The following is a 15,765-nucleotide window of genomic DNA, read 5'->3' on the forward strand; positions in this document are numbered from 1 at the left end:
TCGCGCCGAAGCATTTGGAAAGTAGTAATTTCGCCGGATCGTCGCCGAGGCAGGTGGTTAAACTTATTGTCAGGAAGGAACCTTCGCTACGATTTTGCGGTAATAGCCGCCCGAACAGGACAACAGAACTCCGTTCTGCATTCGTGCCAGACAATTATAAATCGCATCTCATCACCTTTCCTCGCCTGTTTCGCCGAGATTTTTATCGGCCCCGCAATCGCGCCGGCTCTCATCCGTGACCGCTTTAATCACATTTTAACTGTGCCGAGAAGCGTCCGTGATTACTATGTACACGTCCGAAGAGGCACAGTTATACTCTCGAAGCTCGATATGCATTCTGCTGCACATGCCATCAAATAATACGACACGACGATTTGCGCGTTGCGCAAAAAAGTCGGAAGATATGAATGATTTGCAAAATTTTGTCATTGCTTCATTACTGACGTATGATTTTCACATTTCGCGTATTATCAGCTTGTGTATGAATAATGCGTACGCAAATATTAATAGGCTCATCCTAATTGATAATAAAAATGAAGAAATCTTTTTTTTAAATTACTTGTATATGTTTAAAGAAGTAAATTGTTAATCTAGTATTTTTAATATGCAATTCACATTCCTTTACATCGATAAGATTATATAATGCAAATTAGTAAACAGACACGATATTTTCGAGAATCTAATAACACCTCTGGCGAAAATTTTTCTTAGAATTATTTATATAATTTAAAAAATTTTTTAATAATTTTTATAAATTTTTATAAATTTCAAAATTTGTCAGAATTTCTCTATAATATTATTTCTTAGATTTTTTAATATATATTTTAGAACATTTTTTTTAAATATTGAAAGTCAACATCTTTTCTATAGAATTTGATATACATATGAATTCTAAAATATTGTAAGATTTTTCATTTTATAATAATTCCGAAAAAAAACTCATAAAATTTGAAGAAACTCTTAAACTTGAAAAGTATCTTAATACTTTTATTAAGGGTAAGAACTTTTAAGTATGAAAAATTCTTAAAAATATTATGAGAGACTATAACAATTTTTTTACCAAAGATAAATATAATGTAGTTGTTATAAAGTAATGTTGTGATTTTTGCACGATGTTGCATTTATTAAATGCAAATTATAAATACTGAGACAATGTCGCCATCATACGCGGATTCCAAGAACAAGAAGTGAATTAACTGCATAAAATTAACAATCGATAAAATGATTCTTAATTTGACTTTTCCACATAAAAGAGCGTATTGACAAAATTTTTAATAATCATAGAAATTTTATTTTTAAATTTGCTTTATATTACTATAATGCATGATGACATTATCAGACACAATGTATTGCCACTGTCGGTAATATCGCGATGTCTATTTTATCTCTAACGCGAAAAGAAAATTATATCCTATGAGTTGACTACTCGACGGATAATAACTCGATGGGAATGAGGACAATAATTCGAAGACGAAAAAAATCGTTTGTAATTATCTTCTATCTTAAACAACTATTACAAGCTAAATAGAACACATATATTTTTGCAGTAATGCAGATTGGAGTAAAGTTGTAATCTCTCAGGAAATACTGTACATACCTATCATTTACAGAAAAGCACATGAAAATAATATCTGAAGAAAATGATATATCCAAAGAAAAGAGAGAATAAGAAAAGAATATAATTACAATTTTACTAAAATAACAGGGTACACTTGTGATTATCACGAAATCCCGTAATTAAAGAAAGACACGATATCTTCACAATGTTTATTTATTCGAATTGCATTCCAGTGACACGTTGAATCCAATTTGCAAATGCTGCTACTCTAGTATACACCCCCGGTCTATCGCTTGGACAATTTGCGTCTCCGTAGCTAACGATACCAATTTGTAACGGTTGATCATCCTTTATTACAAAAAGAGGACCTCCGCTATCACCCTAAGACATATCGTATTAGAATAAAATGTTTAACGAATAACCAACTGCGAAGAATTTCAACTTATTCTTAAATTTGAGTAAATATATGTTTAAATTTTCTTTTTTTTTTGTGAAATTATATTATTATTGTATTATTATTATTGTTTATTTCCTTTTTCATTACTAAATTTGTTACCTGACACGCGTTTTTCCCAAGTCCTGGTTTCGTGCATATATTTCTGTGATCCACTCTCCAGTACGAGACACACTCCCGTTTTGAAATTAACGGCATTAGAGCATACATAAGTTTCTTGGTTCCTTTGGGACCGTATCCATCGCGACCCCATCCAACGACATAGGCCATCGTATCGGCCATAACTTTACCATCCTTCAGACCAGCCAGATGTATCGGTTGAATTTTTTCTAACAATTAAAATTTCGTTGAACCGCAAAAAATTATAATTCTATGATTAATTTTATCTTTTATATCTCTAAAGTTCTTTATTAAGAATTGCTATAAAGCCACGCGTTCTCCATCGACGAATATTTGTTACCTGAAAAAGGAATGTCTTGCGGCAGGTGTAACAATCCGATATCGTTCTTGCTGAAGAAATAGTATGGATGTACGTGAGCCCGTGTCGTCATCATCGAGACTCCAGGTCCCCGATTTACGTTGTAACCGATCCCGGTCTTATCAATGATTCCAAGTATGACGAAAAATCTTTGTGGGTACTTGGCGATGCAGTGCCCTGCGGTCAGCACCCATCTTTTCGAAATGATGGTACCGCCGCACTGAGCGACTCTCTTACCATCGATCAACCGATGCACTACGGCCATGAACGGAAATTGACCTTCATTCGCGTAACTTCCACCGACTATCCTCTCCATTTCTTTTGGCTTTTTCATGACAAAAAAATATTCACAGAAAACAGTGGACTCTCTCAAGAAAAAGATATAAATGAAAATAAAAATGTATACTGATGTATAAATATAAAAACGCGTAAGTTTACCCAGACAATATGCACGTCATAAAGCCGTTCTAGGATACAAATATATAATATCTATAATAGCATTGATAAAAAATACATTACATGATAAACCATTTACAAATCGAATATTATTGAAAGTATATACAAGTACTCGAAATTTTGCTTATTATATTAGTTATTATTTGACTTTTTAACAGAACAAAATGATAATATCATTTTTTACTACCGAATTCTTTAATTATTAGGAACATGTTTGTACTCACTGTTCGATACGGATAGCTGTTTATTGATCGTGATGGTACCATTATTAAAATCAATAATGATCCTTTTGTTATGAAATTTGAAATGAGGCTGTTGTTGAGCATTTCTACGCGACACTGAAACAATCAGGAAAAATACGAAAGCCTTTGCACTCCACGAATTCATAGCGGACTAACGAAAAGTTTTGCGTCTCACTGCTATTTATGATTTAGTCAGTCAAGTATAACACAGATTGGAGAAACTATTTGCACGAGGTGGAACAAGTACGTTAGCCCTATAACACTGCTTTATTTCTCTCTTTGTCATAGATCATAAAATTAATCGATTATTATCACCGACTCCTATATCTTTTACTTTTCTTTTTGTCAAACTTATCATCGGTATATGTGAATTATTACTGTTTAAATATTTTTAAATTTTGTCGAAGTTGTACTCTAATAAAATATGATATTACATTTATAATTGCAATATTATATTGTAAATAATAATGCATTTAATAATGGAATTCTCTTATTTGTGTTTGAGCACTTTTTGCTCCATTTCAAAATATATTATTTTTTTAATCAAATATATATGTTTATTTAATCCATTATATAAAAGCAACGATATAGCTTTGGTTAAACAGTTCTTTTTACTGCGTTCTTTCAGTGACAAATTAAACATTATTGCGTACAACAGTTATCGTTCCGATTGCAAATTTGCGCGGCAAGTTAGCGCGTCGCCCGGAGAGAAGGTGTCGTCATTTCTATTAACTTCAACTGTTGCATCGAATTGATTGACAATCATTCTATTGCGCTGTTTGACGGTTCCGCGATTTCTAGTCGAGCGGCCGTTGCACTCTGATTGAAACGCGCTCAAAGCTGCGTAATGACTCGAGAGTATTTTTGCACGCACGGACAGTCTACGCGACATAACGCGTGTCGTGATGCGTAATGCTATGATTCATCATTTATCGTTCCAAGATCCTCACGCTATGAAGCTGAGTTGTGGATCGGACGTATTCGTCCACGACGTCCACTGTAGTTCGATTTCGCGTGCCGTTAAATCGCACGATTGATCGTGCCGATCCTTCTTTTCCCCCGCAAATAACGTGTTACGCAACATCGTCAGTTCTCGCTTTCTTGACGGAGTTCGAAGTTGGCCTAAAAAACATACAAAATAAATGAATCTTTTTGCGGATTACTTTCCATTTTAGTACATCTATTAACACACATAATATATGTAATTCTATTATATTTATTAAACGAACAGGAAGTAATTTACTCGAATAACTTCCGAGGAACTTTGTTCCGAATTCCGAGAACGTTTCGAGGAATTTGTGCAATGTAATGTTGCGTAATATATTGTAGCAAGAGGTGTTTCAAGTTGCGTAAAAAGTCAAACTAAAAATTGATTATGTAACATCTCCCGTAAAATTTTAATTCTAATTTCAATTCTATCTTACCAAATACTCAGTTTAATCTTACTGAATGTGATTTTGTTATTAATTATATCGAATTCATGTTTATTTTTGGCCATTTCCAACATTACTGGTTATTACAATGGAACTAAATAATAATACTAATCTAATCTGTTTTCTTAGGAATTATGAAAAAAATTCATGGTTTAAGGAAACTTAATTTAAATGACTTTGTAACGTTTCATTTTTAAAATTAATTATTTATATTTTTTATTTATTTAAAAATGAACTTATTTAGATTTATTCCTTTGGCTCTTTCTCTTCTCTTTATGAAAAAGAGAATTGGAAGAGATATATTAATATAATATAATAGACGCGCACAATGGTCAATCAAACAATTAATAATTAATTAATGTTTGCTAAATTAATTTGTAATTGATCTGTCATTCTTTTGTACTTACATCTTCTATATTCAGTTTAGAAAGACACAGATAATTATTTAAAATTTTAAGTATTAATTAATCGATTGTAGACGCGACTTGTAATTTTTTCAATTTTTCTTGTTATCGCACAATGTATTTTATTATATCACAGACTTAATTACCGATGCTCGGTAACGTCAGCGTTCTCTAGTTATCCCGCGGTAATTAATAGATATATTTCGAATTGTGGCTTTTTGCTCTTTCATTAAAGCCATCAAGCTTAAAATTAAAGATTATACTAATTCCATGGTAATTTTGGAAAACCTTTACGAAAATTGAAATAACAGAAGGATAGAAACAGTAGGAGACTAGAAAAGAGAAAGCATGTTTCGTATTTATCAGAGAAAGTGGTTTCTCAAAAAAGACTAGATAACTTTGCAAAGAAAAAAGAAGAATATCGAAAGTTGAAGATCGATGAAAGTTAGCTCTTAGAAACGAGTCAGAATTATATAAAATAAAATTGACACTAATATTATATGTATCGTCTATTTCTACTGAAAAATGAATTGAAAAGTTATAAAGTCTAAATTAATGAATGCTGCTATACTATCAAAATTTTGTAAATTTTTATAAATATAGTCCCGATCCTTTCGCGAAGAAAGAAGTGCAGATATTATGTAATTGTTTTTTAACAGGATTCCATAAATATACAGAATATTTCCATTTAAAGCTGCCTGTTTTTATTATTCAAATAAAATCGGAACACTGCTGATCAACATTGCAAATTGAACAAATCTCTAAATAGACTTTTGTACAAATACGTCAATGGACACGTGATCTGTTTCAGCAGACTCGTGCTAAGATGTTGCACAGAATATTTTTCTTAAGGCCTATATAAATTATTATTAATAATTATCCATTTTTATTACAATTTGTATTGATAATATGCAATATATATTAAATATATAGTTTTTTAATAAAATTTATTACGTATATACTCTACCACGTAGCGTGACGCAGCAAAAATTCTTCAACTCTAAAGAAATTAAACAATGAATTTTACAAAAGGGGGGGTCTACTGACATCCTTTTTCGCAGCGAAATATACGCGGTTGAGATATAACGTCTGCTAGCAGTTGCGCTGGGACGCATGCGCTAGAATGGTCGCACCAGTCATCAGTTCCACTGATGGATCTACGAGGGATTTATGGAGGCCTGGCCCCCTCCTTGGAATCTTTTTTTAAAAACATTTATGCAAAATGTTATAAATATTTTTAATATTTCTGAAATGGTTTAATTACGATTTTCATTCCAAAAATATTTTTTAATCTACGAAACTTGTGTAGGTATAAAAAATATACATAGATTCTATTACATTATTTTTTATGTTAATATAATTTTGAATAAAACATCTTATGAATTATGCATTTAAATAATACTTCTTCAAGGTAATGCCAATAGTAATTTAAATATTCTATCTTTTCATATTGATTACAAAAAAAATGTTGCCTGCGACGCTCCAGTGGCCCCCGCCCTTGACGAATTTCTAGATTCGCCGATGACTAATTCACACTATCACTATCATCCCTTCGCGTTTGCGCGTTCGTTGGCAAACCTGAGCTGAGATCGGACTGATCGTAGCGAGCAGGTCGGAGCAGTCGAAGCAGTCGGAGCGGACAGGAGCGGAGAAGAGATCGTCGAGTCGTTAGCGAGCGGATCGCGGATCACATAACGCATATCATATCCGCACTATCCGCAGTGCACTGTGCATCGGTGAAGCTGGAGCGAGTGGCGATATTACGTACATAATACGCGAACGCTGGCGGTGAACGATATCGCGACTATCGTCAGTATCGTCGTCGTCGTCGTCAAGAGTGCGTTTAGCAGCTGGCCTAGCCCGGTTTCGCGACGGAGATGATCGTCGCTCGCGATAATCGTGACGGAGCGAACGTGACGACGTGCCGGAAACCCACCGTCTCGGCGGGGATGTGAGCGAGAGGAACGCGCTCGCGAGAGCGCCGCGCGGCGTCGTCGTCGTCGTCGTTGACGATCAGCAACCACGACGACCTGGCCGGCTAATCGAGGGGATAAGAGACGCGCGCGTGGCAGTGTTGTTATCGTCGTCCCTAAACGCGGTATATACGAGTGACTCACGTCCGCGGGAGCCCGCGAGTCCGAGGGGGAGCACGATGGCGGATTTCGATGCGATCTACGAGGAGGAGGAGGAACACGAACAGCATCTAGAGGAGCACTACGTCGCGATGGTGCCGGACCCGATCGTGATCCGCGGGGCTGGCAACATGACAGTGTAAGTTTCTTTCGTGGAGCGCCACTTCGAGGGCCGAGCCGCGCGCGTCCGAGAGGTTCTTTGTTGTCTGGAAGGACAGCGGGGAGGGGGGAGGGCAGAATTCGCGATTCCACAAAGAAGAGAAGCGAATAAAGCCACCTGATCTCCTTAATTTCGATGTTCTACTTGTGTTGTTTCGATGTCGCCAGCGACATCGTGTTATCTTTTTCTCAGAAAAAAATGCATATTTAGCTGAACTTGTATAATTAAATTGTTGTTTACCTTGGAGTCGAGTCAGTATTTTTACTTCCGTTTCAAAAAAATTTCAATAAGTTTCATCCAAGTTGCTAAAAAAAAACCATATAAAAAAATGTTATCGATATGTGCGATTTTTCTTTCAGATTCGGTCTCAGTAATCGTTTTGAATCGGAGTTTCCCAACGGCCTCATGTCCCGCGTAGCTCCAGAAGAGTTCAAGGCGACTGTTATGAGAGTGAACAGTGTATTGAAAAAGACTTTACCTGTTAACGTTAAGTGGTTATTCTGCGGTTGTGTATGCTGTTGCTGTACTCTAGGATGTTCTCTGTGGCCTGTCATTTGCTTGAGCAAGAGGGTGCGTATGATTGATTGTAAGAAAGTCCAATTTATAACTCTCTAAATTTTTTGGAATAAAATCTCACTCTAAAGAGTAAAAATTGATACAGTTTTGAAAAAGAGCAGCTCTATTTTTAATCTTTAAGAGTGAGGTGTTACTCTTTAGAGTGAGATACACTTTAAAAGTTTTAAAGAGTAAAGCTTATATAAGCTAACAAGTTAGATAATGTAGTAGTCTTAATTAGATTTTAATATATACGTACAAGACATTAACAAGGATTATCTTTCTAGACTCAGCATTCGTTAAACAAATTATTAGAATGGGAGAATAGTAGGCTCTACCACAAACTCGGTTTACATTGGAGACTGGCAAAACAAAGATGCGACAGCTCCTCCATGATGGAATATGTAAGGCACTTTGAAATTATTAGAGTTTTCGGAAAATATTAATAATTCTTATTTTATAATGATATTGATTTCGATTTTCTTGACATTACAGGTTCTTTTGATTGAATTTATTCCAAAGATTCCAATCTATAGGCCCGACTAAGCAATGGGCAATCGTGCAATTAATAATACGTACAATGCAAATAATCAGCAATGTGCAACTGACATGCAGAGAAATACAGAGAAGATAAAGTGCCGCTACGATGATATAGGTACTTTTCTGGTACTTATATAATGCATATTTTTGTAAATATTCTGGGTAGGAATGCACAGTACAATAATTCGACGTAACAGAGAATAGATCACGTTTTGATGGCAGAAAGAAAAAAGCAACTGTTAATTCTTTACAATTAATTTAAACTAAAATAATATTGCAAACAAATCGAATGATTATTTTCTCAGAGATATTCATTATATATGTTTGGAATAGATACGATCATAGATCATTTTCTATTTTAAATATTTTTGCGCTGAAAAAACTACTCGACAGCTTTATTTGTTAGTTTATTCAGTAATTGCAAGAATAATCCCATCGTTTTTTTATCCGAGTTCCTTGTAACATTTGGTAATCTGTACTCGTCAACTAGAATTTAAGCCTTCAGGTAAGAAATTAATCTGATTCAGTACAACGAATTTATTAAAGTACGGATAATAACGTCAAAATGAGTCACGCTAATCAGTCTGTCTAATCGTGCATAATGCTACATGCACACGCACTCATGTTGTACATACATATATGTACATACATAAAAACTTATTTTAACTATAGGTTAATTTCTTACCACCGTGATATTAGAAAGTATGAAATGTAAAGCGCAACTTTACTTTCTGATACAAATTTCACAAAATATTTTAACACGAATAAATTATTCGAAATGAAGAAGCATACGTTGTCAGGCGCGATTAAGAGATATCGATATAGATTTTAGAAGAAATATAGATAGCAATCGCTGATAAATGTAAAATATATACCGATGAGATGAAATTTTAATTGCAAAACGCATCAGTCTATAATAGGGCAAACAGTACGGAACTATAGAATAGCGCAATTATTGGGCACAGAAGAACATAAGGAAATATTGTTGAAAACTGCCATGAACGAGCTCATTAATTCTTGCTTTTTAATGAAAAAATCAACGTTATCACTTTTTATGCATATGCTGTCGCATAATTTTATGTGTCCAATCGCATGACCTTTAGAAGGAATGATTAACACTTAGCGCATGGACATTTCTGTCACATATCCGTTTTAAGCTAATGTTAAACTAATCTTAAGAAGATTGATGAAATTGTTTATTAATAAATTTTAATTTTATGGATAATAATACATTTTAATTTACTTAAGTGTGGCACACTGCTATCACAGTACTGTTTACTCTATTCTTGTTAATATATATACATATATAATATACTGTTTCTCAAATAAAACAGGGATAGGATTACCAAAATATCAGAACAACGTCTCCCATGTAAAGGAACTTTGTTGTGTAGGCACTATTTTACATTGCAGTTTAATATGGTTCCGCACAGATATTTCTCTACTAACAACTTGTCTAATATGTGATAATGCGGTTGCTACCAGCTCCGCATTGCTTTCGCACTAAAGAAAAAAAAATCAAGCAAATTTACTCATCACCAGGCGCCCACAAAACATAAAATGGTTGTAGAAAAATATGCAAAAATATGTGAAAATACTGCAAGTGTTTCTGTTGCTGTTCAGTGGCTGTGATTGAGAACAAAAGACTAGTTTTGAATTTGAATGTGTATCGCAAACAGCTACACATAACGCCCGTGCTTTATCTTATGCGGTTCTACACGTTAAAGCCTTTTATAGAATATCAGATTTACTCTGTTTCTCTAATATTTGTACTTATTCTGTAGAATAATTAAGTCGAAGTAACAAGCGTTTTGCATTAAAAGTGTCTGTGTCATATAGATTAATAAGAATGCTCTATTGCCATATCTGATTTCAATCATACATACCGTAGGTATAATCCATCTATCATTAATATTTTTTAAAAATAAAGCAATCAGAGCTATTTATATAGATTCTCATTTCACTTGAGGAAAATATTACGGAACGATTATACTCTTAATGATCTGTTGAATAGTTGATAATATGTCAAATAATAAGCGATCATAAAAATCATATTATCATATTTTCAGACACGTGTGTACGAATGAATTGTTATACGATTATTATTTTTCCGATAACTCTACAGCGGGCAGAAGTGTCGATATTTCTGTACTGAATGTCCTTCTAATCGATCCATTGAACAAATATTAAATTATATATAGAAATCGATATACTGTGTAATGGAACCATTGCATATGTGCTTTCTAAACTGAATATCGCAATCCTCTTGGTAGCGTATAATAAAATAAGGGCTGTGTTAAATTGGTCAAAGTGAGAGACGCATAATATGGTTCTAAACTATGCTTAAAAACAATTCTCGTATATTTCTAAAAATGAAGATTACTTAACGTATCGACGAATAGAGGCAATTTTATTCCGTTTGCTCGCATTTTCTTAAATACTAAATACGGTCTAATTATACTTTCTTGAAATTACACCAAATATCAGAAAAATGCATGTAACGTTAACGCTCAGTTTGAAAGTAATATAATTACGTATACACACTTAGTTCATTACTTTATTAATACTTTAGTGTACAATTATTAAGGCCACGCGCGTATACTAAAAAATTAATTAAATCTCTATATGGCTTATATATGTATACATATATTATCTACGCAAATATTTACATGATCTTTCCTTCGCATGGACTATGAACTATGTGCACTCGGTAAAAGAAAAACTAAGGAATTGTTTTCCATCGGTGTTTTATTACTCTGCACATGTGAATATTTTTAGATATATCACAATACAAAAAAATAATAACATAAATCATGGTAATTACAATGTACAAGGAAATAATTATAAAAACTAAATGCTTATTTCAGATACAAATAAATTTTCTGTATAGATAATAAGCTATCTAGATTACAACACATAACGACACATAATTTATATATAGTTTGCATAGTACATGTAGATATATATAAATGAATAATGTTTTTATGCGCAGCTTTCCTTGGATATTTGGTTTAATGATAAAACTCACCTCGGAAATCATGCATTTTAAACAAGTACACTTCTATAGTCTAAGATTATTTTTCAGTTCACGTGTTGTTTTGCAGAGAAGCTCAACTAATATCATGCATGTTGAATGTATGAATGAAAATATCAAGCATTACTCGATAAAAAACTCTTCGAGTTGCTCATATCATTCAATGTATCGCATACTTTCATGGAATGTCCTTCTATAAATATATAAACATATATTTATACTTTTGAGTTATAAAAACAAACATACATATATCGCAAGGAGGCCAATTATCCGAAATTGATTTACTTTTTAAATCTTTCATTTATTATTACTTGAAGGATCGAATATATCACTTTAAGGAGCGAAAATATTTTTTCGGTAACACGGTTTTGTGTGTGAATTTAGATATTGACATTAAAGCGTAAGGGTATAATAGTAATGTAAATAGGATGATGAATTTGCAAGGAAATGTATAGTGAATCGAGGTTTATAATATCGATGATTATATTGCGAAAGATCAGGGGAAAGGAATATATTTTTGATAGAAAAGAAATGTAAGCGTAATGATTATCAGGAAATTTGAATATAAAATTTGGTGTTGAATTTATGTTCTAGATTGAATATTTTTTTTATGCAAATTGCGTATATCACGAAGATATCGAGAAAGATATTGACATAATAGATTAATCGATACGAATAAATTATATAACATCGCATATCATATCACACGTTACATTAAACTAAATATGTTAGTTACATTAGATGTAACTTGCCAAAGCATTTATTTACCTAACATTTTAAAGTTGAAGTCAATAGACAAATTGTAGTTGCAATGCATCCTTGGCGTAAAAGTGATTAATAGTAAAATTATTATCAGGCTATCGTGGTTTCAACATGTGCCTTTTACTCGTGAATTTGTGTGAATCATGTAAATGTAAATATTATATGTTAATAATATATGTTAAGAAATATATTTGTATAGAATGAGAGTGGTTCCTATATATAAATATATATTGCGCATAAATAAAATAACTACTTGCAAGCTCGCGATATCGTTGCACAAGATTACATGACGGATCGAAATAGCATATCATCAATTCGCAATGGATAGAAAAGCTTTCAGAGCATCATAATATTGAGGTGCAGAAATGTTAGATATGACGTAATGAAATATTCGTAAATATCGTTTCGTAAAAAGCTTTTTGATTAACAGTCGATATAACGTGATTTATTATATGACGACTAATTGTTTTCCGCTATGATTATCTTTTATACACATCGTTTGTTAGCCATGTAAATTTGTGTAACTGTGTTAACTGTCTTTCAGTTTGAAAATAAAATGTACGATTGTATAATAGCTGAATATATTTCAAGCTTATTGAATTCCTTTTAATTGATATTCTTTAGCGACTGCAAATTAATTCTAATTTTCAATGTAATCGCGGGTGTAAGCTTTTATTACCCAGATTAAACTTTAACTGGAATTTTATACATACATGCATATATATGCATGTATATATTAATTTCGATGTTAATGTCCTCCCAGTGGAGCAACATCCAAGCAAACTGCTTACTTCGAAATTCGAATACGTCATGTTATGATAATCGACAACAGATGCTCTGCAGCTTCTAATTAAAGAAGACCATTGTTAGTCGTATCTGTGCTACAGGACAGATAATTCTTCTTCGAAAGTGTTCGCAGTGTCAAAGAAGACACGAATTTAAATTCTCGATTGTTGTGCGCTCGGTGCAAGATGATTTTGATACGTAATAAAAGTATCCGTGCGTTGATATTCATCGCGAGTATCCTGTCAGTGAATTCTAATGAGCTCTTCTCAGCTTACAATGTTTCCCCCAGGTAAAAATGTTCGATGATATTATCTTCGAGTCTTCGAGTCTCTATTTTACGTTTTAAAGTAGTTGAGTTTCAAAACTTAGAAATAAAGTAAGTATATATACATAATAAGAAGGATTTTTCTGAAGTATTAACAAATTTAGCTGGATCTGAAAATAATTTTGTTGAACCTTCATAATTATGTAGGACCCAAAGTGGTTGTTAGAATGTCAAAACTTTTTGCGATATATATTTTTTTATTATATAATTTATACTATATGATAAGTTTTATTAATTTTTTATGCGCACGTTGAATTATTGCAAATCCTATATCTTTTAAAATTTCAGAGTCGTTCCGAAGTGTCCCTTGCCAATAACAGTTTTGGATTTCATTCGCAATACTAGTCAGCTTGATTTAGAAACTAAATGGCCCTGCGAAGTACGCTCGTACTGGCTGTCTTTAAAACCATTCGTCAAATCCGTCCGTTTCTTGCTCCGCTATGTAACGCCATTTATTATAATACTTGGTAAGAAACATCGCGATGCGCACCTTACAATTCTCAACTGTTCTCATACAACGTTGTGACCCACTTTATATAGGTGTATTGCTAAATGCTGTATCTTTTAGTATGTTGAGCGCACCTGTGCTATGTGACTCCAATTTGTCACTTTATCTAAGCGCGCTCGCTATATCGGACAATGGAGCGTTAATATTCAATTACGCCGTCAGCGTCGCAAAATCACACTCCACGTCCGTTAACAATCTTTTTATGGTAAATATCCTGTGTTTGATTAATTTTCTCTTGTTGCATAGTTATCGGTCCTCTTGCCACAAGAAATTTGTCACATTCAGACGGAACAAAATCAATTTGGTTGGCTCTGGTTAATAAAGATAACTATAATTTCAATTTGTTCTTCAAACTGTTCCTTTCAATTGTATCAAGGTCTTCCTCAATTAATAGCCCTGAATAAATCTCAACGTCGACTGAGGAAGAGACTTTAGTAAAGGTCGAAATCTGAGGAAGTCTATTGTATGTACGATGATACCAACCGAAAGGAATTGTTTGAAAAAAAAAAGACTATTATTTCATCGACGCCTTAAATTCGATTGATCATTGACGTCTTGAAATTTAAATTATATATTAACGGTTTATTTTTATTGCTGCACTGGACTGCACTTTCTTTCGCTTTTACCAAATATCAAACATTTATTTTACTTTAAATGCCAAGTGTGAGCACTAGTTCAGCTATAAAAATAGATATTGTTAACATGTAGGTTGTCATGGTGATTATCTGACTGACACTTGATTTTTGAAATGACCTATTACTTACAAACGCTATTAATACATGTTATTCTGTTTTCATTTTTTTTTTTTTTTAACAAATGCTTTTCAACACATTAGTGATATTAATATTTTATGAGAATATTCTCTTATTTCGTATTACGCAATGTTTTATCGTTATATGTTTATTTGTTTATTAATAATAAAAATTCTGTGTATATGATGAAACAAAAAAAAAACAAAATTCCTGGGCGTATAAATTCATTTCAACATCTCGATAAATTTTGGAATGTTAAGAAGAAAGTGGATTACGAGGGAATCAAACTTTTACGCTCAGGATCATTTTCTTACAGAACAGCAAATTTTTATGCGGCGCGAATTCCGTGAGCATGGAACTTTTTCAATTTACGTCGACCTGGCTGATTGTCGCTCTCACATGGACGCGTGCCATCGCCGTGATGTTTCCATTCGGAGCTCGCGATCAGACTCGCTCCGCGATTACAATTATCACCAGCCTAGTCTGCATAAGCTTCATAATATCCTTAACAAAGCTGTACTCTGGCGGTAAAGCGTCCCATATCACCTTTCCCCTTTGCGAGTCAATTGCGTCACTTACGATTATATGTGATTGTTCTCTTCTCGTCAATGAATGCTGACTTACGCTGATTGTAGGATACGAAACTGACAGCGTTTTCGAATTTGTACCGTGCCAGAAGATGAAGCCATGGGGCAACGCCATGTACTTTTACATCGCTCTGTCCACGTGGCTGCCCTTGCTTTTTATATCGATCGGCAATCTGCTACTGATCGTTCGTATGAGGAGGTCTTATAAGATTCACAACGAATTAACTCGTAAGTCTTCGCCGCGATTGTTGATCACGACGTCATCGTACGAGAAGATTTAACAGCGACCTTCGCCTCAGATAATTTTAGGTACAGAAGCAACAGAACAAACAATTCAAGTAGAACGTTGCTCGCGGTATCGATAGTACATTTGATCTTGTTGCTGCCATTGGGAATTGTTGAAACGTTGGAACTTTATTGGGACGTGATTTTAATCAAATATCCTAGTAATGCAGGAGAGAACGAGAGATACATACATTGGTAAAATATCTATTGAACAAAATACAGAAATTGACATTTAAAAATGTTTTCTATATTACGCTGTTTCCGAATTATTTCTTGCGGTATTTTTTATGTAATAAATAATGTTATTCATTTTT

The 15,765-nt window shown here is 33.5% G+C and overlaps 3 protein-coding genes across 4 annotated transcripts in view; 2 read left to right on the forward strand and 1 right to left on the reverse strand.

The window, feature by feature from the left end:
* Window positions 1–1,771: 1,771 nt before the first annotated feature.
* Window positions 1,772–3,542, reverse strand: LOC108760819 (chymotrypsin-like protease CTRL-1). The gene is made up of 4 exons (XM_018507038.1): window positions 3,171–3,542; window positions 2,473–2,815; window positions 2,115–2,341; window positions 1,772–1,939 (listed from the first exon to the last, which is right to left on the reverse strand). Exons 1-4 carry the CDS (start codon window positions 3,270–3,272, stop codon window positions 1,772–1,774), a joined length of 840 nt encoding a protein of 279 aa, XP_018362540.1. The 5' UTR covers window positions 3,273–3,542.
* A 3,101-nt stretch (window positions 3,543–6,643) lies between these two features.
* Window positions 6,644–11,983, forward strand: LOC108760820 (cysteine-rich hydrophobic domain-containing protein 2). The gene is made up of 4 exons (XM_018507039.1): window positions 6,644–7,296; window positions 7,677–7,887; window positions 8,160–8,276; window positions 8,368–11,983. The coding sequence occupies exons 1-4, from the start codon at window positions 7,178–7,180 to the stop codon at window positions 8,416–8,418; spliced, it is 498 nt and encodes a 165-aa protein (XP_018362541.1). The 5' UTR covers window positions 6,644–7,177; the 3' UTR covers window positions 8,419–11,983.
* Window positions 11,984–13,095: 1,112 nt separating this feature from the next.
* Window positions 13,096–15,765, forward strand: part of LOC108760785 (uncharacterized) — a 3,237-nt gene continuing 567 nt past the window's right edge. Inside the window, exons 1-6 of one of the 2 annotated variants that reach the window (XM_018506956.1) lie at window positions 13,096–13,283; window positions 13,608–13,786; window positions 13,860–14,032; window positions 14,896–15,106; window positions 15,215–15,394; window positions 15,466–15,646. In XM_018506956.1, coding sequence (XP_018362458.1) covers window positions 13,180–13,283; window positions 13,608–13,786; window positions 13,860–14,032; window positions 14,896–15,106; window positions 15,215–15,394; window positions 15,466–15,646 — 1,028 coding nt within the window. In that variant the 5' untranslated portion in view covers window positions 13,096–13,179. Of the gene's footprint in view, window positions 13,284–13,607; window positions 13,787–13,859; window positions 14,033–14,895; window positions 15,107–15,214; window positions 15,395–15,465; window positions 15,647–15,765 lie in introns of those variants that run through there. The other variant, XM_018506957.1, reaches the window with a different exon arrangement.

The sequence above is a fragment of the Trachymyrmex cornetzi genome, unplaced genomic scaffold (genome assembly GCF_001594075.2).
Source record: "Trachymyrmex cornetzi isolate Tcor2-1 unplaced genomic scaffold, Tcor1.1 scaffold23, whole genome shotgun sequence".
In the NCBI taxonomy this organism is placed as follows: Eukaryota; Metazoa; Arthropoda; class Insecta; order Hymenoptera; family Formicidae; genus Trachymyrmex; species Trachymyrmex cornetzi.